We start from the raw sequence: 24355 nt of genomic DNA, 5'->3' as shown, positions 1-24355 counted from the left end.
CCCGGAAAAGGCATAAATTATGCCCTTTTTTTTCCCCTTTTTTTGAGACGGAGTCTCGCCCTATCGCCCAGGCTGGCATACAGTGGCGTGATCTCGGCTCACTGCAACCTCCGCCTCCCGGGTTGAAGCAATTTTCTGCCTCAGCTAGGGTTACAGTCGCCATCCACCACTCCCAGCTAATTTTTGTATTTTTAGTAGAGACGGGGTTTCACCATCTTGGTCAGGCTGGTCTTGAACTCCTGACCTCGTGATCCACCCACCTCGGCCTCCCAAAGTGCTAGGATTACAGAAGTGAGCCACCGCGCCCGAACTAATTATACCCTTTCATATCCATAACTTTGGATTCCGGACCTTTACCTTCAAAGGAAGGAGAGGAAGACTGAAGCCAGAGAACCCACACTAGCAGTTCTCTAATGAGATAAATAACAAAGGATATTTTATTTTTATTTTATAAAACATGCAGTTTACAACAAAGTTTTAAAAAATGGAACAAAACTTGGGACAGGCGAGTGGGATGGAAGACAGATGCTTCTCAGCCATCAGCAGGAATAAATGAAGCCGGCAGCCAAGCTTTGTCCAGGATCCAAAGGCCCTTTTGGCAATGGTATTGGCAACACTGGTTTGCTTGGGCCACCAACACTCTACTTGCTGGCCCCTCCAGGTATCCCTGAAGCAGTTGGTGACTTGTGCTAAGTCTTGAACTACTGTGGTATCCTCTGTCACTGTCCAGGACTTCAATCCCTAGCCAGCTAGGAACTTACAGTTATGGTTCCAGGAGCTTCTCTGCCTGGATATTAGTCACCCAGGATATTAAGAATACCAATTACTTTCCATCTGGGTCAATTCTAGACTCCATGTCTGTACCACTGTTTTGCAAAGAATGAAGAAGGAATGAATCTGGCTCCTAGAACCTTTGCAACAATTCTGCTGTGTTCCAGTTCAATTAATAGCACCATCTGTGACCCTAGACTCTGAGCACGTCCAGTACTGGAAGTGGACAAGGTATAGCCAACTTAGGAAGCCATCTCCCAGTTCTGGGGCTATAGAACAGTAAAGGGAGAGGGCCGTGGTTCTTTGGGAAGGGTAGTCAGAGCGCCAGCACTGAGGAGAAGACAGCTGCATCTGTCAGAGACAAAACCAAAAGCATGATTCAAGCTGAGTGGAGAAAAAGCATCTTCTCATACTTCCTATGAAGGAAAAATGCAAGAGAAAAAAGGGCATGGACCTTCCCTGAACATTTTAGACTTGGGCAAAAGGAAGTTATAGTTAATGGAGAGTTTCGATAAAATGTATTTTACTGAATGTTAGAAGGATGAAGTGCTTTGTAAACTGTTAAGTGCTATTCTCCATATGTGCAATCAAAATCCACCCAATTGGGGGCGCTCAGGCTCATGCCTGTAATCCCAGCACTTTGTGAGCCCAAGGTGAGTGGATCGCTTGAGCCCAGGAGTTTAAGACCAGCCTGGGCAACATGGCAAAATCCTGTTTCTACAAAAAGTACAAAAATTAGCTGGGTGTGGTGGTGTGTGCCTGTTGTCCCAGGTACTTGGGAGGCTGAGGTGGGAGAATCACTTGAGCCCAGGAAGTCGAGGCTGCAGTGAGCTGTAATCACGCTACTGCACTTCAGCCTGGGTGACAGAGTGAGACCCTGTCACAAACAAACAAACAAAATACAAAATCCACCCAGTCCAGTTTCCCTTGTCCCATCCCAGGTCTTACTCTTGGGACTTGTTTGGCCCTCAGGCTCAGGCACCTTCCAGTCCATCTTTCTGCCCTTCTCATAAAGACCCTTGAGCACCTTGTGGAAAGACTCAGGCTCAGTGCCATTTTTGCTTAGCTCCAGATACTTTCGGTACAGCTGAAGGGCTGTGCGGGCATCCTCAATACTGTCATGGGTTTCCCCTTGAATCTTCAGGTCTGGGGTAAGTAAAGGTGGAATAGTTTGGGACCCAGCAAAGGGAGGTAGGAACATGTCTCCCCACTCCTACCTGACTCCAGAAAACTAAAAAGCCTGACTGCCCTTAAGGAAAATTGTCAAACATCTTCCTCAGTGCACAGAAGGGATATTGAAGTTAATTAAATCCATTAGTAACTGTCACCACTAACTGAGGGTCTCCCCTACTCCCATTTTGTCCTCTAACACTTTGCCTGCTTTTTCTTTTCCCCCCATGCTTTTATTTTTTATATTTAAATTTTATTTTAGATTTGGGGTACATGTGCATGTTTGTTACATGGGTGGGTGGGGACTGGGCTTCTGGTATCCCTAATATGCAAATAGTGAACTATGCACCCAATACGTAATTTTCAACCCTCACCCCTCACCCACCACCCCAACTTTTATTTAGAGTCCCTAATGTCATTCTTATGTCCATATGTACTCATTGTTTAGTTCCAACTTATAAGTGAGAATATGTGGTATTTGATTTTCTGTTTCTGAGTTAGTTCACTTAGTATGATGGCCCACAGCTCCATCCATGTTGCTGCAAAGGACATGATTTCTTTTTTTTTAAATGGCTGCTTCTGCTATTAATGTAGCAGGGGCCTACAAGGCAGAGCAACTCACCCAGAAAGTACCAAGCAAGGAATCGCAGGGAAATCATTCGTTTTCGGGGCATATGGAACAGGTAGACAGTGTCAAGGACTTGGTCCTTGGGCACCTGGCAAGGATAAAAGAGGGGGAGACTTAAGGTAGGGGACCTATAATTCCCCATTCTCTAAAGGCACAATGTATACCCTGAGGGGCCCACTCTCACAAGAAGACTCTTAAAAGAGCCCTGCCAAACCATCAGGTTGATGACCCGGAAGTCCTTCTGCAGGCCATGACCCACAAACTTGACTCCAATGTCAATGAGAAAACGAAGCTTTAAGTAGGTAGACTTGAGAGTTGTTAGGTGCTTGGAGGAAATTTTGGCATCGAGGTCACCAGGCTTTATACCCGAGTATTGAGTCAAGTAATCCACCACCTAGGAATAGAGAAAAGGACAAGCCTTTTTCGGGAAGTGAGATGGAGTCTTCCCCTATCACTCTTCCCTGGGTTCTTGAGCACTGTAAGTAAGCACCAGGGTGTGCCTCACTTGCATCTCCATATCCTAATACCTGCTCCTGGGTAGAGATATAGTCATCAATGAAGGGGATACCCTCATTGGGTCCCTGGCCCCGAACACAGGTAATCCTGGCTACTGACATCTGGCTTGGTTTAATGGTAGACTTGGTACCATCACTGCGTAACTCTGCTTCCTCCTACATGAGAAGAGTTAATAAGGAAATCAGAGAAATGCTTACAACTCCTAATATCCTCAGAGTTCTCTTCCAATGCCCCATCCCTTTGGTCTTGGTTACCTCATTAAGGGTGACAAACTCAGCATCCAGACCCACCAGGTCCCCAATCTGTGGCATCTCATTCAGCATCAGTGGAATAAAGGTAGTATGTGTTTTCCGCTGCTTCCGTGCCAGCGAGGCTTCAGCCAGCAAGACACTTGCCTCAATAGGGTTCTTGACTAGAAGGAAGAATGCAGAGGACACAGGGCTTGGATTGGGAAGTGACTAGGGGACAGAAGCCCAGTGTGGCTGATCATAGACCCTGGGTCTTCACTGTGATCCCTCAATAATCAAAGCACGTGAGAAAAAGATCATGTCTGATAAATGGGATAGGTAGACAGAGCAGGTCACATCACAAAATTATCAACAAACATGCTGAGAAAAAAACAGAAAAGACCACAGAGAAGAAAGAATAAGATTTTCACTTGGACCTTAGTTTACAGAATCCAGAAAAAGGTTACAGAGAAACTATGGTTTAAAGGTACCAAATAGGTACTTAATAAGGAGCTCATAGCCAGGCACGGTGGCTAATGCCTGTAATCCCAGCACTTTGGGAGGCCGAGGCGGGCGGATCACCTGAGGTCAGGAGTTTGAGACCAGCCTGCCCAACATGGTGAAACCCCGTCTCTACTAATTAGACAAAAAAAAAAAAAATTAGCCGGGCGTGGTGGCACATGCCTGTAATCCCAGCTACTTGGGAGGCTGAGGCAGGGGAATCGCTTGAACCCGGGAGGCAGAGGTCGCAGTGAGCCGAGATCACGCCATTGCACTCCAGCCTGGGCAACAAGAGCGAAACTCTGTCTCAAAAAAAAGAATAATTAGATGTAACATCATAACCTAAGCCATTCTGATCAAACATCCCCCCCTCATCTCATTTCCACTCCACTCTCAAGACTTACAGCTGCTTTTTTTTTTTTTTTTTTTTTAAGACAGGGTCTCAGGCTGGGCACTGTGGCTCACGCCTATAAACCCAGCACTTTGGAAGGCCAAGGAGGGTGGATCACGAGGTCAGGAGTTCAAGACCAACCTGGCGAAACCCTGTCTCTATTAAAAATACAAAAAATTAGCCGGACATGGTGGCAGGCGCCTGTAGTCCCAGCTACTCGGGAGGCTGAGGCAGGAGAACTGCTTAACCCAGGAGGTGGAGGTCGCAGTGAGCCGAAATTGTGCCACTGCACTCCAGCCTGGGCGACAAGAGTGAAACTCTGTCCAAAAAAAAAAAAAAGTGGTCTCATCCTATTGCCCAGGCTGGAGTACACTGGTGCAATCATGGCTCACTCACTGCAGCCTTGACCTCCTGGGCTCAAGTGATCCTCCCGCCTCAGCTTCTCCAATAGCTGGGACCACAAGTATATGCCACCACACTCAGCTAAATTTTTTTTTTTTTTTTTTTTTGAGACAGGGTTTCACTCCCGTCACCCAGGCTGGAGTGCAATGATGCAATCTTGACTCACTGAAATCTCCGACTCCCAGGCTGAAGTGATTCTCCTGCCTCAGCCTCCCAAGTAGCTGGGACAACAGGAGCACATCACCATACCCAGCTACTTTTTGTATTTTTTGTAGAGACAGGGTTTCACCATGTTGCCCAGACTGGTTTTGAACTCTTGAGCTCAAGTGATCTGCCCGCCTCAGCCTCCCAAAATGCTGGGATTACAGGCCATAAGCCACTGTGCCTGGCCTACACTAGGCTAATTAAAAAAAAAAAAAGAAAATTTTTTTTTAGGCTGGGTGTAGTTGCTCATGCCTGTAACCCCAGCACTTTGGGAGGCCGAGGCAGGCAGATCATGAGGTCAGGAGTTCGAGGCCAGCCTGACCAACATGGTGAAACCCTGTCTCTGCTAAAAATACAAAAAAATTAGCCGGGTGTGGTGGTGGGCGTCTGTAATCCCAGCTACTCAGGAGGCTGAGGCAGGAGAATCGCTTGAACCCAGGAGGCAGAGGTTGCAGTGAGCCGAGATTGCGCAATTGCACTCCAGCCTGGGTGACAGAGCAAGACGGCATCTCAAAAAAAAAAAAAAAAAATTTTTTTTTCAAAGAGATGGGATCTTGCTATGTTGCTCAGGCTGGATTTCGCACTTCTAAATTTAAGGTCTGATAAGCAGGAATCTCTTTAGTATCTCCAGAAATATTAACACTGGTTACCAATCCTAAGTACTTGCAAGCAATGTCCCAGATCTCATCCTGAAGCCCAATCTAAACTGTCCACACACTTGGGTCTACTATGTAGCACTTACTGTTCAGGTTGTATCTGGAATTGAGATTCCGTTTGACATAATAAAGGATTGCAGGTACTTTCCAATTCATGTCAAACTGCACAGCTTCATGCTATAGAAGAGAAAAAGCACTTATGGCTAATGTATATCACCCTTTTCCTTTTCTCCACTTCAGACGGAGGCCAGGACTCAGGTGCTAGTTTTTGTTTTTTTTCAGGTGCTATTTTTAAGTGCTAATGGTTTTTATTCCTGAGGATTCCTTCCTCCCTCCCTGTTGAATCTGCCTGGCATTCTATAGAGCCCTAAAGATAAGGATGCTAGGAAAAGGGGAAATGAAAGAAGAAACAGAACATGTTGCAACTAACCTTATCAATAGGTTCAATAAGAAAGTCATTGAACAGATACCACTGCTGGTGAGTAACGCCCTATGGAAATACAAAGAAAGCCTGTGGCGATACAAAGTGATGGCTGGACCACTGTGTCTCAGACTCAAGGACAGATCTGGGACTCACTGTGGCCATCCCAGGAGTGTTCCCGCCCTCTACAACCTCACTCACCTCCTTGCGCTGGTGGTAGGTCTCTCCAACTTTGATGTGAGCCACAAGGCTGCCCCCTGTGCGTGAGTCCAGGATGTGTACCACAGTAGCCATCAGGTCATACACACAGACACCATGCTCCTCCTCTGCCCTGGCTGGGCCCCACTGTGAGGGGGGTACCCAGGCTGCTAAGCTAAGTTTAAGGATGGGGAAGGGAGGGGAATGGGGACAGAGGACAGGGAGTTGGGGGTATAGGGGATGGGGGACCAGGGTGGGTTATCTCCATCCTAGCCCATCTAGGACCCCAACACTGAACTGAGTGACTATGGAAAATCCCCTAACAGGTAAATACTAGGCCTTATTCTCTTCCTTTTCCCTCTGCTAAGTTTCACCTTCCCCTGCCCTCCTTTACCTTCTGCCCCACCTTCTCTCCCTTATTCCCTTTCCTCTTCCCGGTTTTTCAACAACCTGCATCTCATCCCCATCAGTCCAATTGCAAACATCCAGCCCTTTGTTTTTGGTCATCTTCATGCGAATGGAGAAAGGAAGCCAGACGTTCTTCAACTCCTCAATGGAGGGACACACCAGCACACCCTCTGGACTCCCTAGTTCCTTCCTATCAGGTCAGAAGAATTGGAAATTTGTTCCGAAAGAGATCTTGATAAGAGGAACCACTGGGCAATTCAATCCTTTGACAGCTCCCAAGACAGCACCTACCAATCAGCCAAAGCAAATTCCTTGTTCTTGGAGATTTCCCCACCGTGTTTCTTTACTGCCATCTTGAAGGCAACCTGAACACAGAAGAAAAACATCCAGTTCTTCAGGAATGTAATCATATATGGAAGTCAGAAGGGGGATAAAATGAAAAATTATTCCGGAAGCCCTGTTTCTAGTCTGAGTCCTTACCTCAGCCTGCATTCTCCAGAAATCAGCCTCTTTTGAGCTGTTCACCTCACAGTTGATGACAAGAATATCTGGCAGATGGCGGATGTTGCGGGTCTGAATCTGACAGGAAGAAACAAACAAGGAATGGCAGGGAATGTACAGGAAAAGGAGTCTGGACAGGGAGCTGGGTCTGTGTCTTCAAACTGGGATTCCTCACTCCACCAGAGATCCCTGGATGGCAGTGCTGACAGAGCCAGCCCCACATGGGATAGTGGCTGAATCTCCATGGCAGGGCCAGGACTCTAGTCCAGTCCAACAGTCCACTCACCGTGGGCTGGTACTTTTCACAGGTGTCACACCAGGCCTGTGTATTCTGGTCCAGGCAGATGCTTCGCTTCAGCACCTGAGCAAAGTCATAGTTCTTCCCAGTTTTATCTGAGGGAAAATTAGATGCTATACTCCTGGTTCTCCCCTCTACCCACAGTTAGTCCCCAACACCCTCTCCCTGATACTACAGGACATTTTGGGGAGCCTTCCCAACTGAGCTGAAGGGTATACCACTTTTGCTACCATCAGGGTAGGAGAGTGTGAAAAGCAGGGTGGATGAGGCTCGCACGGTTTCACTGCCACAGCGGCAGAGGCTGCAGTTCTCCATCTCACAGCTGAAGAGCTGCCCAATAACAGAGTCCCCCGATGAGCAAAAGCTGCTAAGAGTGGAGAGGATGATATATGCACATTGAGGAAGTTAGGAGACCTTTTAAATCACAGAGGGGCCTGTCATGATGGCTTTAACTATTTCTATCCTGATTTCATACCTGCCTCCAGCACCTCGATAAGCCTGTGGTATTTCCAGCTCCTGCATATCTTGATGCAGTTGAGTGAGAATGAAGCGATTCCACCTCTGAATGAGCCTGGCCAGATTGCCCTTGCCTGAGGCCTCATCTGAGTCAGCCAGGATTAGACCAAGGGCTGAGGCCTCAGGAATAGTACGGAATGCCCGAAGAAAATTATTGCCCTGGAAATGTGTTGGTGGAAAGGGGTTATTTTGTCTTTTGTGTCCACCTTCCTTCCCCTTCCATTTTAAGTGTCTCCAAGTACTGACCTGGCAAGGGTCACCACGAGAGAGGTCCAACATGTGAAACAGGAAGCCCAGCTCACATGCCAGACAGAACTCCTTCTGGCAAAGGTGGTTTTGAATTAGACAGCGTACAGGCTCCAGGAAATAGAGCACCTGGAGGGAAAAGCAGAAGAACTGATGTAGGAAACTGGCCTGGGGGTGAGGAGAAATATGGAGGTTAAGTGAGCTGGTGGAAAATACACAGCAGGAGTCCACCGAAGCAGTGAGTCCACCAAACCAGTGGAGCTCAGAGGAGACTTGAAAGTTGTAGAGGCAAGAAAGAATTGTAGAGGAGACCATGGTAAAGAGAACACGGCTGAGGAGACCTGGAAAGAGCAGGGTCGAGAGCCATAGGGAAGAAGAAAAGCAGCAGGCACGTTCAAGTTATAGGAATACCCAACCCTTACCTGGATCATGCAGTTACAGTAGGCGTTGGGAATGTGGGGCTCTAATCCAGCAAACAAGGTCTTATTGTAGTGTTTGAAGTCAAAGTCCTCCAGCCCTAGCTTGGAATATTTGATGGTCACCTAAGGTAGAAATTGTCTGAGCAAGACAAGGATATTCTCAGAGTCCCCAAATCTTTCCAGTAGCCACAGCCTTTCCTAGAGCCTTCCTCCTGGGTCCAGGGTGGTAGTTGAAGGCCTCCTGACTGAGTCCTTCAATCCTTTCTCATATGACTTCCTTCCCAGGGTACCTTTCCCCACATCCCACAGGCCCTGATGTCCCCCAGCACCTTGCGGTATTTCTTAGAAACCATGTGGAGATGTGGTTCCTCTTCTCGTCCTACTGGTGACTCAGTGACCTGGCTGAAGCTGTCAAATTCACTGTCTGACTCCTTGAGTCTGTAGGGTATCTAGGGATTTTAGGAAGAGGTAACCTTGTTGGATGTCTTGTCATCTTTGGCTTCACACTCATTTATCCCAACATTGAAACAGCCACCAAGTCCTGAACCTTCTATATTCATAGCATTCTCAGCATCCGCTGCTTCCTTTCTATTTCCACTGCCATCACTCTGCTTCAGCACAGATGGACAACTGTGATGGCGTCCACACTGGTCTCCCTATATTCACTCTGTCCAGCACACCACTACCAAATTAACCTTTGCAGAATGCTGCTTTCTGTGTATTACTTTCTCTATTATAGACTGGTGTTCAAAGCTTCGCAATCTGGCCACTTCTAATTTTAATCGCTCACTACATCCCAATACCAACAGCTACTCCGGCCAGACTGGTATACTCATATAGTCCCCCTCAGATATGTGTTTTGCATTTATGCCTCGAGACCTTTACTAACACTCTTCTCTCATCTTGGATATTCTCCTCTGTTACTATCTACTTAACTGATATCCCACCTTTCCAGCTTAATACCCAGCTCTTTCATTACACCTTCCTTGGTCACTTTAGCCTGGAATAACATTTTTCCTCCAAACAGCTCTGGCACTAAATGCTTATGACATTCCTTCAGCATTTAACAACAGAACGTAATTTCTGATATGGCTGTCTTCTCTTCACCAACCAAATACTAAACTTCCTAACAGCAAGGACCCTAGCTTCTCTATCTTTGAATCCTCCCTAACACCTAGCATAGTTCCATCAATTTGGTTGGTTACCAACAGGATCTAAAAACAAAAGAAAGACTAGTAAAGGAAAAAGATAGGAGAAACTTCAGTGGGCCAGGGTCGGGGCTGACCCTCCACTCTGAACACACCTGATTGCGCAGCCTGGTGCGGGGATTGGGCGCATAGCCAATGAAGCCCACCTTCTTCATGGTGCGCAGAATCTCTGCATCCACGGGTGGTGCTCGCCTACAATCCAGTATAGTTCTAGGACTTAAAGAGTTGTGGTGTACACCGTTCCACTCCCCAATCCCCAGGGGTCCAGAGAAAAAGAAAATACTGAAGGTAGACAAAAATCAGGAAAGTAGTAGAATAATAACAGGGCTAGCAGAGAATTCTGGTATCTTGGCCCTTTGCCTGTCCCTCCCGCCTTTTGGCCCAGAGGTAGGGTACAACCTGGGAGCTGGAGCAGAGTTGGCAGCAGGCCAATCAGAGAGAAGTGTGTCAGTGGTGAGTGGGACAGGGATGAGGGAAAGAGGCAGCAGGTCCTGGCTCCAGTCCAGAGGAGGCAGTGAGTCCACGAGACACGGCAAAGCAAACTCAGTCTCACGGGAGTAGGGGTTGAAGGAAGGCTCCGGGGAATCAGTCCAGAGGTGCACACAGCCCTCAGAATCCCCAAAGGCCAGAGCCTGCTTGCTGGCTGACACATCAAATGTCATTAGCAGAGGCCCCACAGGATTCACATGAAAGATGTCTGCTGGGTTGGCCAGGCCTGTGGGTTCACAGAATTGGCACTGCCCTACAAAGGAGGAAGAAACCCACTGAACCCTAGAAAGTGAAAGGGAGCCATATTCTTATGCCCTTCCTATCCTCTTCCCCTGATTTCAGGACAAGATGGGCCCCAAATCCATGCCTAGAGACAGAATGCCACTTCATGCCTTCCATAAACCACAGATGGTTCGCTACTCAGCAAAGAGCAATTCTACAGTTATTTTGCCTACTTTATCTTTACCTTTTTCCATGTTCCTCATATTCAAGAAAATAAAAGCTCTAATCTCTGGCCAAACCCAAGTAAAACCTTGGGACCCTGATGAAAGGTTACTTCTTTCCCCAACAAAGAGGTTTCAGGATGAGTACTCCTTCCTGTTCTAGCTCTCTTTTGCTCATCGATCCCTCCTACCCAATCCCATATGCCCTTCATACCTGACTGAGAGATGATAGCAAGACGAGAAGTATATGTAGGAATGAAGCGCAAGAAGGCAGGATCCACATGTACTTGAAGAGGTGTGATGGCACGCATCATGCGCAAATCATACACCTTGAGGAAACGGTCGCAGGCCAGGCCGGTGAGGCGGCTGGAGAAGCCACAGGCAGCTAGCAGGTTGCCATGGACATCAAAGTCTGACAGACTTCCTGAGAAGGCATCAAACTCATGTTCCACCTTAAAAGTACGGAGGTCTCTCAGGGAAACCTAGAAAAAAAAAAATTCAGTCATCTGCAAAATCTGTTATCAGGAAAAATACCTGCCACCTACCTAACCCAGTGGGGTCCCTACCAAAGGAACTAGGGCTTTAGGACAGGGAAAGTTAAAGCACAGAAAAGGCAAACAGAGAAGCCCAGAGCCAGAAGGGGCTTCAGGGAGACTTCATTATCATAGAAAACATCAAGCTGCAAAATAATCTCATAGTAGAACATCACTGAGTAGGAAGTGAGTTCACTCCACTCATCCCTCACCTCCAATCCAACTACACCCCAGAGTTAAGGGAAAGCAGATCCCAATCAGGTATCTAGTGAAACAGGGCCCTGCAGTGGGAGGAGAAATGGAACTTGGCCACCTTGCCAGACGTGTGGCCGCAGAAGAAGAAGCGATTTGTCTGTCTCATGATGGTGACTCCAGGCGTCTCTACTGCATACTGGAGAGAGAAGCAGGAAAAACCAGTGAGAAGAATGATTTTTCCCACAGACCAAGGGAACAGAAAGGTCACACCCACATCTCAGGCACATTACCAGCCCAAGCATACCCTGCCCCCGCAACAACCTTAGACCCCACATAGGTCTTTCTTGCCCCAAGCTTGTACCTTCTGAGTCTCCTGGACAGTGTTAAGATCAATCTCTAGTATGTGATTCTGCAGCCCACCAACGAGTAGAGTGCTGCTGTCAGTCAGTAGGAGACTGTGCATATCCTCATTCTCATCCAGCCTGGTGGGGAGAGGAAAGGCTAAGGGGCCCAGGCCTTACAAGCTGCCAATCCCTTAGCCTTCCCACCCTATGAGGCATCCTCATTCCTAGTCCAGAGCTGAGAAGCCACTTACAGGTAATCAAATATAATGAGGCCCCCACGGGCCATATACTTGAGGTTGTTCTTGGTGAGAAAAAGGATACCATTCTCCAGGCTCTGGATCTGCCGAATATCATCACTGCCATTGACTTGAAAGGATGAGTAGCGCTCCAAGGCTGGGCCAAAAAATGAAGTGGCATGGCCCTATAGAGGACAAAGACAACAGAGACACTTAGAGTGGAGGGGCAAGGGCCACCCTACGGCCAGGTCAGGGACTGAACATGGCTCAGCTTTGATCCTTTCTTGCTTGGCCTTTGTGACTAGGAGCAACTGGGGCAAAAGGCTAGGAACCAGTCAATCTTAGTGATAAAGACACTGATAATACTGTCTTATGTTTGTTTAATGTGTTACACAGCATTTTTGTAAACTCTACCTCATTTTGTCCTCACAATGACCCTGCTGAATAGGTAATGGCTCACTTGGTTAGAACAGTACATAGAAGGTCAGGGACATGGTCCAATTCTCTACTGGCCAGCTGGCTTTCTTATGTTTCACATCTGGGAGGATGTGCATAAGGTTATATGCAAATACTATATCATTTTCTATAACGGATTTAGGCATCCTTGAATTTTGGTATCTGGTATCTTTAGATCTTGGAACCAATCCCACATGGATACCAAGATGATGATGGTAACTACTAAACCTCCTTAAACATCCCATCATAACCTCAAACTCATGACATCCTAAATTAAATTCACCATTTTTATTTCTATTTTTCTTACTGTATTCTCTATGGTACCAAGATCTACCTAGTTGACCAAGCCATATATCTGACAGTCAAGTCCTATGTATTTTTTTTCCTAACCACTAGATAACCAAGGATTTTTTAAAATTTTTATTTATGTATTTATTTTTTGAGATGGAGTTTCACTCTTGTTGCCCAGGCTGGAGTGCAATGGCACGATCTCAGCTCACTGCAACCTCTGCCTCCCAGGTTCAAGCAATTCTCCTGCCTCCCAAGTAGCCAGGATTACAGGCATGCACCACCACACCTAGCTAATTTTTTGTATTTTTAGTAGAAAGGGGGTTTCACCATGTTGGCCAGGCTGGTTTCGAACTCCTGACCTCAGGTGATCCACCTGGCTCGGCCTCCCAAAATTCTAGGATTACAGGCATCAGTTACCGCACCCGGCCAATTTTGCTTCCTAAATATTTCCCAAATCTGAGGCTGGGTGCTGTGGCTCACGCTGTAATCCCAGCACTTTGGGAGGCCAAGGCAGGTGGATCACTTGAGGCCAGGAGTTTGACACCAGCCTGGCCAACATGGTGAAACCTCATCTCTACTAAAAATACAAAAATTAGCTGGGCATGGTGGCACACACCTGTAGTCCCAGCTACTCAGGAGGCTGAAGCAGGAGGATTACTTTAACCTGGGAGGCAGAGGTTGCAGTGAGCTGAGATGGCACCACTTCACTCCAACCTGGGCAACAGAGTGAGATTCCATCTAAAAAAAAAAAAAAAGCCCTTCAGTGGCCTGAAGGTTCAAGTCCAAGGTCCAAGCTCTTTTAACACAGCATATGAAGTTCTCTAGAATGTTCCTTCCCCAGATATCTGCATGGCTCCTTCCCTCCCTTCTAGAGGGCCTAGAATAGTAAAGGAGAGGCAAAAGGATGAGTTAGAGGCGTGGAGCTCTGCCTCTTTGTTCCCCTTTTTGGTGCTGCATCCAAGTCTCTATTCAAATGTTACTTTATCAGAGAGAACTCCTGACCAACTATTTAAAGTAGCAACATTGTTTCTAAAAGAGCCATTAGGAAAAAAGATTAAAATTAAAACAAAACACTACAAAACCAAACAAAATAGCAACATTTCCCACCCTTCATTACCTCAACCCCCTTACTCAACTGTATTTTTCTTTTAATAGAGATGGGGTCTTGCTATGTTGCCCAGACTGGTCTTGAACTCAGGCTCAAGCAACCCTCCCACCTTGGCTTATCAAAGTGCCAGGATTACAGGTGCCACTGTGCCTGGTCTCATTGTATTTTTCTTTTTCTTTTTTTTGAGACGGAGTCTTGCTCTGTCACCCAGGCAGGAGTGCAGTGGTGTGATCTCAGCTCACTGCAACCTCTGCCTCCCAGGTTCAAGCAATTCTCCTGCTTCAGCCTCCCAAGTAGCTGGGATTATAGGAGCCCGCCACCACACCCAGCTAATTTTTATATTTTCAGTAGAGACGGGGGTTTCACCATGTTGGCCAGGTTGATCTTTAATTCCTGACCTCAGGTGATCCACCTGCTTCGGCCTCCCAAAGTGCTGGGATTACAGGTGTGAGTCACCATGCCCAGCCAGTATTTTTCTTAACAGTACTAATCAACACCTGATGTATTGTAATGTTTTTCTGTTTACTGCTTATTCCAAACCTAGACCTTAGAGCAAGGTCTGACACCTAGTATGTGGCTCAAAAAAACACTGGTTGAATGAATAAATGTCTACCTCTTCCAGTCTGGTAAATCCTAATTGCTTGTAGTTCCTGAATTTTGTACTCAGCAAGCTTTGTAGTATCTTGGGAATCTTTGTTTATCCTATGCTAAGACAGCCTTTTCCCATCTTTTTCACCTGATTTGTACTCATGTTGCAAGACTCAGTTCAAGGGTTACTTCCTCCTCGATGCCCTGACTATTCTCCATCCTGTCCAGCATCCAGTACAGATTTTCACACTGGCGCTTAGTACCATGAAATTATCTGTTTTTGTATATGTTTTTTACCTCACTGTCCTGTAAACTCCTTGAGGGCAAGGATTATGTTTTATTTAGCTTTATTCACAGTGCCTAGCATAGCAGTAGACACTGCCTATTAAACTGAATGAATCACACACACAAAAATTCATCCCTTCTAATGGAAAAACAATTCATGACCTAAGAAGTCAATCAGTAAATGAAGGACAGCATTTTTTTTTTTTTTTCTGTTTTTTGAGACGGAGTCTCGCTCTGTCACCCAGGCTGGAGTGCAGTGGCGTGATCTCGGCTCACTGCAACCTTTGCCTCCCAGGTTCAAGCGATTCTCCTGCCTCAGCCTTCCGAGTAGCTGGGACTACAGGCGCCTGCCACCATGCCCGGCTAATTTTTTGCATTTTTAGTAGAGACAGGGTTTCACCATGTTAGCCAGGATGGTCTCGATCTCCTGATCTCGTGATCCGCCTGCCTCAGCCTCCCAAAGTGCTGGGATTACAGGTGTGAGCCACTGGTCCCGGCCGGACAGCACAGTATTTCTTACAAAGTCTTTGGGCACCATAGCATATTGGCAATACGGGTACAGATTTTAAAAAATTAAGATTGATAACTGCTCTGAGAGATATTAAAATCAGCCAGAGAAGACAAAATGATTCAATGTAAGATATGCAGAATCATTCATTAAATATTCTATAATAATAAAAATAGAAAGGTGGGGCAACAGCAATTGAGATTAGATTTGGATGGCTACAGACTAAGTGATGGGTACAACTATCAAGATAAATCAAAACACTGGATGGGCAATTGTGACAAAAGTGGGATGCTGGCCAGGTGCCGTGGCTCACACCTGTAACCCCAGCACTTTGGCAGCTCTATGCAGGAGGACCATTTGAGCTCAGGAGTTTGAGACAAGCCTGGGCAACATAGTAAGACTAAAAATTTTTTTAAAAATTAGCTGGTCTTGGTTGCGCATGCCTGTAGTCCCAGCTACTTGAGAGGCTAAAGTGGGAGGATTGTGTGAGCCCAGGAGATTGAGGCTGCAGTGAGCCATGATCACATTATGCCATTGCACTCTGGCCTAGGCGACAGAGCAAGACCCTGTCTCGGAAAAAAAAAAAAAAAAAAAAAGGATGCCTCCTGAGAAAGAATATGTCACTTACTCCTAGATCCTAGATTCTCCCTTTATCCCTCCAACCAGACCCAGCTGTCTCATCACTACAACTCCTCGGTACTGGCTATCTGCAAAGCAGCTTCCTTGGGTTAAGACCAGATAAAGACCTTCAACATCTTTCAACCCTCACAAAGGGGTACAGTTCTTACCCCGTGGCTCCCCACCCACAGCATCTCCTCGTGCAAGTCAAAGTGGGAGACGGAAACAGGTACACCCACTTCAGCCACCACGCTGTGCAATTCAGAGTAGACACCTTCCATTATGTGCACTGATTCCTGGACGGGAAGAGCCTCCAAGGCCACTCCCTCTGGGTCCAGCTCCACATTCTGTAGCAGACTTGGGTTCAGGTGGGCATCCAAGACAGGGTCCAGGGCAGAATGCATGGCTGGGGCATATTCTGCCAGTCCAGGGTCCAGACCCTCAAAGTTCATGATGACGATGGCAGCTTACACCTGTGTCACACCCTCCCTTACCACAGTCCCTTTAGATGCCTGACCCAACCTTCAGCAAGACAGCACCGATGGGCCTAGAATGGACATCCTGGCCTGTAAGGGGAAAGAGGTAGCTGAGTCAAGGGTAGGCCCAGGTACTGGTACTTAGGGTCTTCTAGGTTATGGGGGCAGGAGGGAGATGAGGCAGGCATGAGGGATGAGACTGCCAGCCAAAGGATGAAGCAGGCGGGGGAGGGATGGGCAGTGGGGGTGGAGGTGGTAGAACTGTTGTCCCTATCTCTCCTCCGCTGGGCCCTCTGTACTCTCCACCACCCCATTATCTAACCTAATCCTTGACTTCCCTTTCTTCTCACTTCGGACTGCTCACTTGCCTTGTTCAGCCCTGAATCATCAGGTGAAGGGAGCGAGAATTGCGGGGGTTGGAGTTAGGTAGAGGGATCTACGGTGCTTTCTCCCAGAATTGGGGGTGAAGACGGGTGGATTGGACGGTGGGGAGAACGAGAAGTCAGTTTCCTAGAATCCTCTCCAATAGCTACCCAGGATTCTCTAGAGGAAAACAATAATGGCCAGTTACCCACAATTGGGGCGGGGGCAGGGGAAGGTGACGGAAACGGCTAGTTACCCAGAATTCTCTGGGGGAACCAGAGAAATCGGTTATCTAGAATTCTCCCATGGCAGCGGTGAGGAGGGGGATAGGGCAAGGGTCAGATGTGTTCCTGGGATGCTTACGGGGAATGGGTCATTACCAAGATTTCTCCATGGCGGATATTTTGGAGCGCGTGGAATTAGAACGAGTAGGGGGAGCGCAAGCGCTGTCAGCTCCGCGGGAAATTCCAGTTTCCCCAGTTCTCCCCCACGCCTAGGGCTCAACCTAACCACTACGGCGCCAAGGACCGGGCTCCGAGGCGCGTCTTCCAATCAGGAAGGCCTCGGGGCATATTTAAGCCAATCAGAAGGGCTCCGGGCGCATCTAAGCCAATCAGAAGGAGCCAGGTACGGCGACTCCAGGAGAGAGCGTGTGACGCACGCGCCGGAAAAAGAGGTTACGGGGCGCTGGTGGGACAAACGCAGCCAGACGCCGGACTTGTTGGGTGGCGTTAAAAAGTAACTCTGTTTTTAGTCTTCTTGAACAAAATTACGTCTAGGTTTGAAAACCAAACTTTTATGCTTTCTATAACTTTAGGAACTCTAAAATAAGGGACACCCAAGGCAAAGCACTAGGAGTCGCTGTTGGGTATTCCCAGCGGGGCTTAGTCTACCTCCTCTTCCTGCGGTGCCCTAGTGAGCCACTCCGCCACCTCTGACCCTGTTGCCCCCAAAACTCGCTGGCATTTCCTATTATTTCCAGATATGGGAGAGAAAAAAAGGAAGCGGGAGCCGGACTCCTGACACAGTCCAAGTGGCTGCATCTTCTACAGGCATCCATCTGAAACTTCCATCCGTGATTGTTCCCTCCCCAGAGACCCTGGTAACATTCCCGGGTAACAAGATGCCCCTGGTTATCAAATTCCCCTAGCTCTTGAGGCTGGCTGGACGTTATCCCTCAGAGGGGGATGAGTATGGCAAATTGGGACTTGTTATTCTGAAGGATTCGTGGGTCCTGTGAACTTTAATTACTTTGAAATGGGTCTAGGTTGTGAGATGTCTCAGAGCACTTTAGCTCAGCTGTTATTACTGTTTCTAAAGGCCACATAAAGGGACTCTGATGGGAAACATTCCTCATGGAGGATTCAATTCTATAACATTTCTCTCAGTAAAGGCTGGTAAATAGACCTTCATTAAAGGAACCAAGAATTTAAATTTCTAGGACTCAGAGGGGTGGGGTCCTATACCCAGTCAGAGGTCCTACCTAGAGCCTAGACCAAGAGAAAAACACAGATGGTCTCTCAAACTGATTTGATCTGACTTCGCAGGTCATTAGATATAGAATCTCCGAAAAAGGTGGATGCTGAGAAACATAGACAGTTCCTACACTTTAAGAAATCTCCATCTTGAGGTCTCAAATTGAGAAAGACTTAACAGACCCATGAGAGTTACAGATCCCTAATAACCTGGGCTAAATAATCCATGTCTGCCGGGCGCAGTGGCTCACGCCTGTAATCCCAGCACTTTGGGAGGCCAAGGTGGGCGGATCACCTGAGGTCGGGAGTTCGAGACCAACCTGACCAATATGGAGAAACCCCGTCTCCACTAAAAATACAAAATTAGCCGGGCCTGGTGACGGGAGCCTGTAATCCCAGCTACTTGGGAGGCTGAGGCAGGAGAATCATTTGAACCCGGGAGGCGGAGGTTGCAGTGAGCCGAGATGGCACCGTTGCACTCCAGCCTGGTCAGTAAGAGCGAAACTCCGTCTCAAAAAAAAAAGAAAAAAGGATACTGTGAGGAGACACAAGAGCATCCATGACATAGATTATTTAGCTCAGCTGTAATTACTCTTTCTAATACAGTAATATTAGATCGTGATCTGCCTGCCTCGGCCTCCCAAAGTTCTGGGATTACAGGTGTGAGCCACCGCGCCCAGCCTTTTTTTTTTTTTTTTGAGACAGGATCTCACTCTGTTGCCCATGCTTAAGCGCATTGGCCCTCTCACTCACTGTAGCCTCAACCTCCTGGGCTCAAGCGATCCTCCCGCTTCAGCCTCCCAACTAGCTGTAACTACAGGCACTGGCCACCAAACCCAGATAATTTTTTTTTTTCCTGTAGAGGTGGGGTTTTGCCACGTTACCCAGGCTGGTCTCGAACTCTTAGGCTCAAGCCATCCTCCTGCCTCAGCCCCCCAAAGTTCTGGGATTACAGGCATGAGCCACCATACCTGGCGTACAGTATCCAGTGTAATGCAGTGATTAAAAATTCAGGATCCAGACCGGGATGGTGGCTTGTGCCTGTAGTCCCAGGGGTGGAGGTTGCAGTGAACGGAAATGGTGCCACTGCATTCCAGCCTGGGTGACAGAGTGAGACCCTGTCTCAACAAAACCCCCCAAAAACCAAGAACAAAAAAGAATGCAGGATCTGATGCTAGATTGTCTGCATTAAAACTCTAGCCACTTAAGCTGGGTGTGGTGGCTCATGCCTGTAATCCCAGCACTTTTGGAGGCCGCAGGCGGGTGGATCACCTGAGATTGGGAGTTCAAGACCAGCCTGACCAACATGGAGAAACCCTGTTTCTACTAAAAATACAAAATTAGCCACCGGGCATGGTGGTGCATGCCTGTAATCCCAGCTACTTGGGAGGCTGAGGCAGGAGAATCACTTGAACCCAGGGGGCGGAGGTTATGGTGAGCTGAGATGGCACCATTGCACTCCAGCCTGGGCAACAAGAGCGAAACTCCATCTCAAAAAAAAAAAAAAAAAAAAAAAAAAGGAATTCTAGCCACTTAGAAGCTCTGTGATCTTGGGCAAATTGCTTATCTTTGCCCCTCAGCCTCCTCTTCTGTAATATAGGGTAACAGTATCTACCTTAAAGGGTTGTTGTGAAAATTAAATAGTTTAGTACATGTAAAGTGCTTAGACAAAGTATTTGGCATTAAGCGAGAGTTGGATATATTAGCCATCATTATTAACCACCTGGGGGAACTTTAACTGATTTGGAGTCTAGGCATACAACTGGAAAGACCTGCCTAGGAGTGTCTTGTGAATGCGATTTGCATAACGGTTTAGGCCCAGCTGACGTCAAGGGCTCCTTATAGCTCCAGGTCAGTTGTAGCCCTGGATGTAGTTCGTGCCACGCAACAGTCCCACAATCTCCCCACCAACCCTTCTTCCTACCCAACTCCTGCAGCACCAGGAAGTGAAACAAAGAGGCAGAGCCCTGTGCCTCCAACTCACCCTTGTCCCTCTCATCCCATCCCCCAGGCTCTACTTCCTCCTCCTTTTCATCTTTCTTTCATCTCTTATCTTTTAGGGCTCCCAGAATGGGGACCAGAGATGGGAAGAACATAGGAGACGTACACAAGTAAGGTGAACTCCCTATCCTGCCCCCTCCCCTTTCCTTATTCCATTTGTGTCCACCTTATTAGGGAGAGAGGCAAAACAGTTCTCACCCAAACTCAGATAATTCTCTGATGCCGGAAATGTTTAATCTAAAGGGTAGAGTTCCATTTTTTTTTTTTTTTTTTGAGACAGAGTCTTGCTCTGTCACCCAGGCTGGAGTGCAGTGGCGCGATCTCGGCTCACTGCAACCTCTGCCTCCTGGCTTCAAGCGATTCTTCTGCCTCAGCCTCCCGAGTAGCTGGGACCATAGGCGCCCGCCACCATGCTGGCTCATTTTTGTATTTTTAGTAGAGACAGGATTTCACCATGATGGCCAGGCTGGTCTCGAACTCCTGACCTCATGATCCGCCTGCCTTGGCCTCCCAAAGTACTGGGATTACAGGTGTGAGCCACTGTACCCGGCCCTTGGTAGATTTAATTTAGAATCGTAATATTTTTTTTTCTTTTCTCAGCTCATACCTACAGAATCATAATATTTGAACCAGAAGTGTCATTGGGCAGTTTTGAATAGCTCTAAGGGAAGGGAGACCTCCATTCAGGACAAGTTTCTCAGAAGAAAAGGGTCAACCTCTTGGGGGAGGCTTTGGGAGCCAGCTGTGTGGTCACCGATGGCCTCATTCTGACGTCTTCGAAATTGTTCTGGGACCCTCCACTGGGGTCGGGGCAGTCCCGGCTTTGGACCACCTTCCACTCCCACGCCCAGCCTCACACTCTTAGCTGTTTCACTCGATGTTGCATCATGGAGGGTGATGAAATCGGTGTCAGTGGATTTTACCCATGGATGCAACAAGCTGAAGGACCAGCCAGAGTCATTGACACTGCACCTTCGACTACCCAGAACTCCTGGGCTTCCTAGCCATGGGGTCCAAAACTGGGACTGCCCCGACCCCAGTGGAGGGTCCCAGAACAATTTGGATGACGTCAGAATGAGGCCATGGGACTAGGTGCTGGAATGTCTAAGTTGAACTTCCAGGCCTTATTTGCACTAGTCCTGAAAAAAACATCATCCAACTCTTATAGAGCCTATGAAATCTTGGGCCACTAGGGTTGAGGAGTCAGGTGGTTCTTAGTCAATAACCCTCTTCCCACAAGAGGCTTTCTAACCTCCACTGTGAGGCCTGAAATGGGGAGCAATAAGACCTCATACTGGCTTCCCAGTTCTCCAAGTTCCTTCATGCCCATTCTCTCCCATGAAACCAGGACCATCCAGTTGAAATAATGCTGTTTCCAACTGAGAAAAAGAAGCCCGTTTATTCCTAATAGGGGGCATCAGGTAGGAATCAAACTTCATTGCAAACAGCTCACCATCCTATTGGGAGATGAATGAATGTTTCTCTGTTTTGCTTTTTCCTCAAGCAGGAGGAAGTGAGGAAATTAGGTTTGGGGTGGGGTAGGGGTATAGCTTTGAGAGGCAAAAAGATCAGGGAAAGATCAAACAGGAAGGAACTTGAGACCAGATTAATTTAAATATTTGTTCTCCCTTACCCCTCCCACCCCATCCCCGCTGCGCCCCCCATCCCCGCCCCTTCTATAGCTATTTCGATTCCTGGAGAGCATTACACATGTGTCCCATCCCAGGCCTCTAGCCACAGCAACCACACTACTCATTTCCCCTGGAACTGAGGCTGCATACCTGGGCTCTCCACAGAGGGGGATGATGCAGGGAGGGGAATCCCACCTGCTGTGAGTCACCTGCTGGTATAAAGGGCGGGCCTTACAATGCAGGGACCTTAAAAGACTCAGAGACAAAGGGAGAAAAACAACAGGAAGCAGCTTACAAACTCGGTGAACAACTGAGGGAACCAAACCAGAGACGCGCTGAACAGAGAGAATCAGGCTCAAAGCAAGTGGAAGTGGGCAGAGATTCCACCAGGACTGGTGCAAGGCGCAGAGCCAGCCAGATTTGAGAAGAAGGCAAAAAGATGCTGGGGAGCAGAGCTGTAATGCTGCTGTTGCTGCTGCCCTGGACATCTCAGGGCAGAGCTGTGCCTGGGGGCAGCAGCCCTGCCTGGGCTCAGTGCCAGCAGCTTTCACAGAAGCTCTGCACACTGGCCTGGAGTGCACATCCACTAGTGGGACACATGGTGAGTGGCAGCCCCTGGAGCCTAACAGGAGTCCAGGCTCTCCAAGGCTGTGGCAGAAGACCGTGACCTTGAGTGGAAGCTGGAGGGTTGAAGGCCATTAGGGAGTAAGAGAAGACAAGAGAGTAGGGTTCCTGGGAGAGTCATGGGCCTGAGGGTCCAGGTTGGCTTCAGAAGTGCTTATCTTACTTCTTCATTCTTTCCACCTCTTCCTTCATTCCAGGAGCTAAGAGAAGAGGAAGATGAAGAGACTACAAATGATGTTCCCCGTATCCAGTGTGGAGATGGCTGTGACCCCCAAGGACTCAGGGACAACAGTCAGGTACCACTGGGATGTGGCTGGGCGATGAAGGAGAGGGGACTGAGAACATGGCTGGGTACCATGGTAAACCAGAAGTTGTGTCTGAAAATAGTAAGAAACTGGGTGAGTCTTCAGTGAATGGAGTAGGAAGAGGGTGTCCTCTTTCATTGCTTTCTTCTCTCCCTAGTTCTGCTTGCAAAGGATCCACCAGGGTCTGATTTTTTATGAGAAGCTGCTAGGATCGGATATTTTCACAGGGGAGCCTTCTCTGCTCCCTGATAGCCCTGTGGGCCAGCTTCATGCCTCCCTACTGGGCCTCAGCCAACTCCTGCAGGTATGAAGTAGGGGCGTGGAGGATGGGGGCTTGCAGGTGTCAGAGACAGAGGGTTGGGGGTTAAGGGTTTAGAGTCTTCTCTGACTGTGTCCTATGTCCTTTCAGCCTGAGGGTCACCACTGGGAGACTCAGCAGATTCCAAGCCTCAGTCCCAGCCAGCCATGGCAGCGTCTCCTTCTCCGCTTCAAAATCCTTCGCAGCCTCCAGGCCTTTGTGGCTGTAGCCGCCCGGGTCTTTGCCCATGGAGCAGCAACCCTGAGTCCCTAAAGGCAGCAGCTCAAGGATGGCATTCAGATCTCCATGGCCCAGCAAGGCCAAGATAAATCTACCACCCCAGGCACCTGTGAGCCAACAGGTTAATTAGTCCATTAATTTTAGTGGGACCTGCATATGTTGAAAATTACCAATACTGACTGACATGTGATGCTGACCTATGATAAGGTTGAGTATTTATTAGATGGGAAGGGAAATTTGGGGATTATTTATCCTCCTGGGGACAGTTTGGGGAGGATTATTTATTGTATTTATATTGAATTATGTACTTTTTTCAATAAAGACTTATTTTTGTGGCTATATGAGTCTAATTTCTAGGCTCAATTGGGAAAGAGAAATCGATGGAAAAATAAGGCCAAGAGACTACAATATGCATCCCTTTCTTCTATTCTGAAGGGCTATGGTGGAGAATGATATTTTCTCATGACCCCCTGGTGTATAGAATAACTGGGATCTCTTTAGTATTAATTCCTATATGGCTGAGCAAGCAGAATGGGATTACCAGATTAGGAAGTGGGATCATACCTAAGGGTCACTTGCTCCCTGATCCAGTATCTCCTTCCCTGCTTTCTTGGCCAAGAGTATATCTGATCAAAGACGGGAGTCCTGATCATTGCAGGATCAAAAGTCAGAGTTCAGTTTTGAGCAGGCAGGGCATTCCAGGGAAATGAAGATAAATATCCCAGAATAATGGGACTTTCCTCTCAAAGGACAATTGGAGTCCCTTTTTTTTTTTTTGAGATGGAGTCTCATTCTGTTGCCCAGGCTGGAGTGCAGTGGCGTGATCTCGGCTCACTGCAACCTCCACCTCCCACGTTGAAGCGATTCTCCTGCCTCAGCCTCCCAAGCAGCTGGGACTACAGGCACGCACCACCACGCCTGGCTAATTTTTGTATTTTTAGTAGAGATGGAGTTTCACCATGTTGGTCAGGCTGGTCTTGAACTCCTGACCTCAGGTGATCCACCTGCCTCGGCCTCCCAAAGTGCTGGGATTACAGGCATGAGCCACCATGCCTGGCCCTGGAGTCCCTTTGGAAGTTTGGTAACTCAAGGGTAGCTGAAATTCTTTGAAAAAAAGAAAAGATGATGGGAAGTGGCTAGTGATTATTTCCTTTCCTTTTTTTTCCA

General features: G+C 47.8%; 2 protein-coding genes across 24 annotated transcripts; one reads left to right on the top strand and one right to left on the bottom strand.

The window, feature by feature from the left end:
• Positions 1 to 414: 414 nt before the first annotated feature.
• Positions 415 to 17168, bottom strand: PAN2 (poly(A) specific ribonuclease subunit PAN2). Of its 22 annotated transcripts, none has more exons than XM_063694628.1 (27): positions 16995 to 17144; positions 16620 to 16794; positions 15946 to 16341; positions 11937 to 12106; positions 11703 to 11823; positions 11460 to 11537; positions 10828 to 11095; positions 10081 to 10423; positions 9777 to 9873; positions 8803 to 8922; positions 8477 to 8596; positions 8055 to 8183; positions 7768 to 7967; positions 7511 to 7659; positions 7281 to 7387; positions 6974 to 7072; positions 6785 to 6858; positions 6536 to 6683; positions 6089 to 6232; positions 5897 to 5956; positions 5553 to 5643; positions 3340 to 3497; positions 3097 to 3240; positions 2754 to 2963; positions 2564 to 2657; positions 1720 to 1917; positions 415 to 1122 (listed from the first exon to the last, which is right to left on the bottom strand). In XM_063694628.1, the coding sequence occupies exons 3-27, from the start codon at positions 16225 to 16227 to the stop codon at positions 1088 to 1090; spliced, it is 3639 nt and encodes a 1212-aa protein (XP_063550698.1). In that variant the 5' UTR covers positions 16228 to 16341; positions 16620 to 16794; positions 16995 to 17144; the 3' UTR covers positions 415 to 1087. The 22 variants fall into 22 exon arrangements, with proteins under 22 accessions (XP_063550698.1, XP_055215330.1, XP_063550703.1 ...); XM_055359355.2 differs by having other exon boundaries at positions 2784 to 2963; XM_063694633.1 differs by having other exon boundaries at positions 7523 to 7659.
• Positions 1122 to 23527, top strand: IL23A (interleukin 23 subunit alpha). 2 transcript variants are annotated; one of them, XM_055359371.1, is made up of 5 exons: positions 1122 to 1424; positions 20150 to 20200; positions 22543 to 22641; positions 22808 to 22954; positions 23060 to 23527. In XM_055359371.1, exons 1-5 carry the CDS (start codon positions 1392 to 1394, stop codon positions 23219 to 23221), a joined length of 492 nt encoding a protein of 163 aa, XP_055215346.1. In that variant the 5' UTR covers positions 1122 to 1391; the 3' UTR covers positions 23222 to 23527. The 2 variants fall into 2 exon arrangements, with proteins under 2 accessions (XP_055215346.1, XP_004053423.1); XM_004053375.4 differs by lacking the exons at positions 1122 to 1424; positions 20150 to 20200 and adding an exon at positions 21551 to 22322.
• The last annotated feature ends 828 nt before the right edge of the window (positions 23528 to 24355 follow it).

The sequence above is a fragment of the Gorilla gorilla genome, chromosome 10, assembly GCF_029281585.2.
Source record: "Gorilla gorilla gorilla isolate KB3781 chromosome 10, NHGRI_mGorGor1-v2.1_pri, whole genome shotgun sequence".
Taxonomy (NCBI): Eukaryota; Metazoa; Chordata; class Mammalia; order Primates; family Hominidae; genus Gorilla; species Gorilla gorilla.
This window is presented reverse-complemented; position numbering and strand designations above follow the sequence as displayed.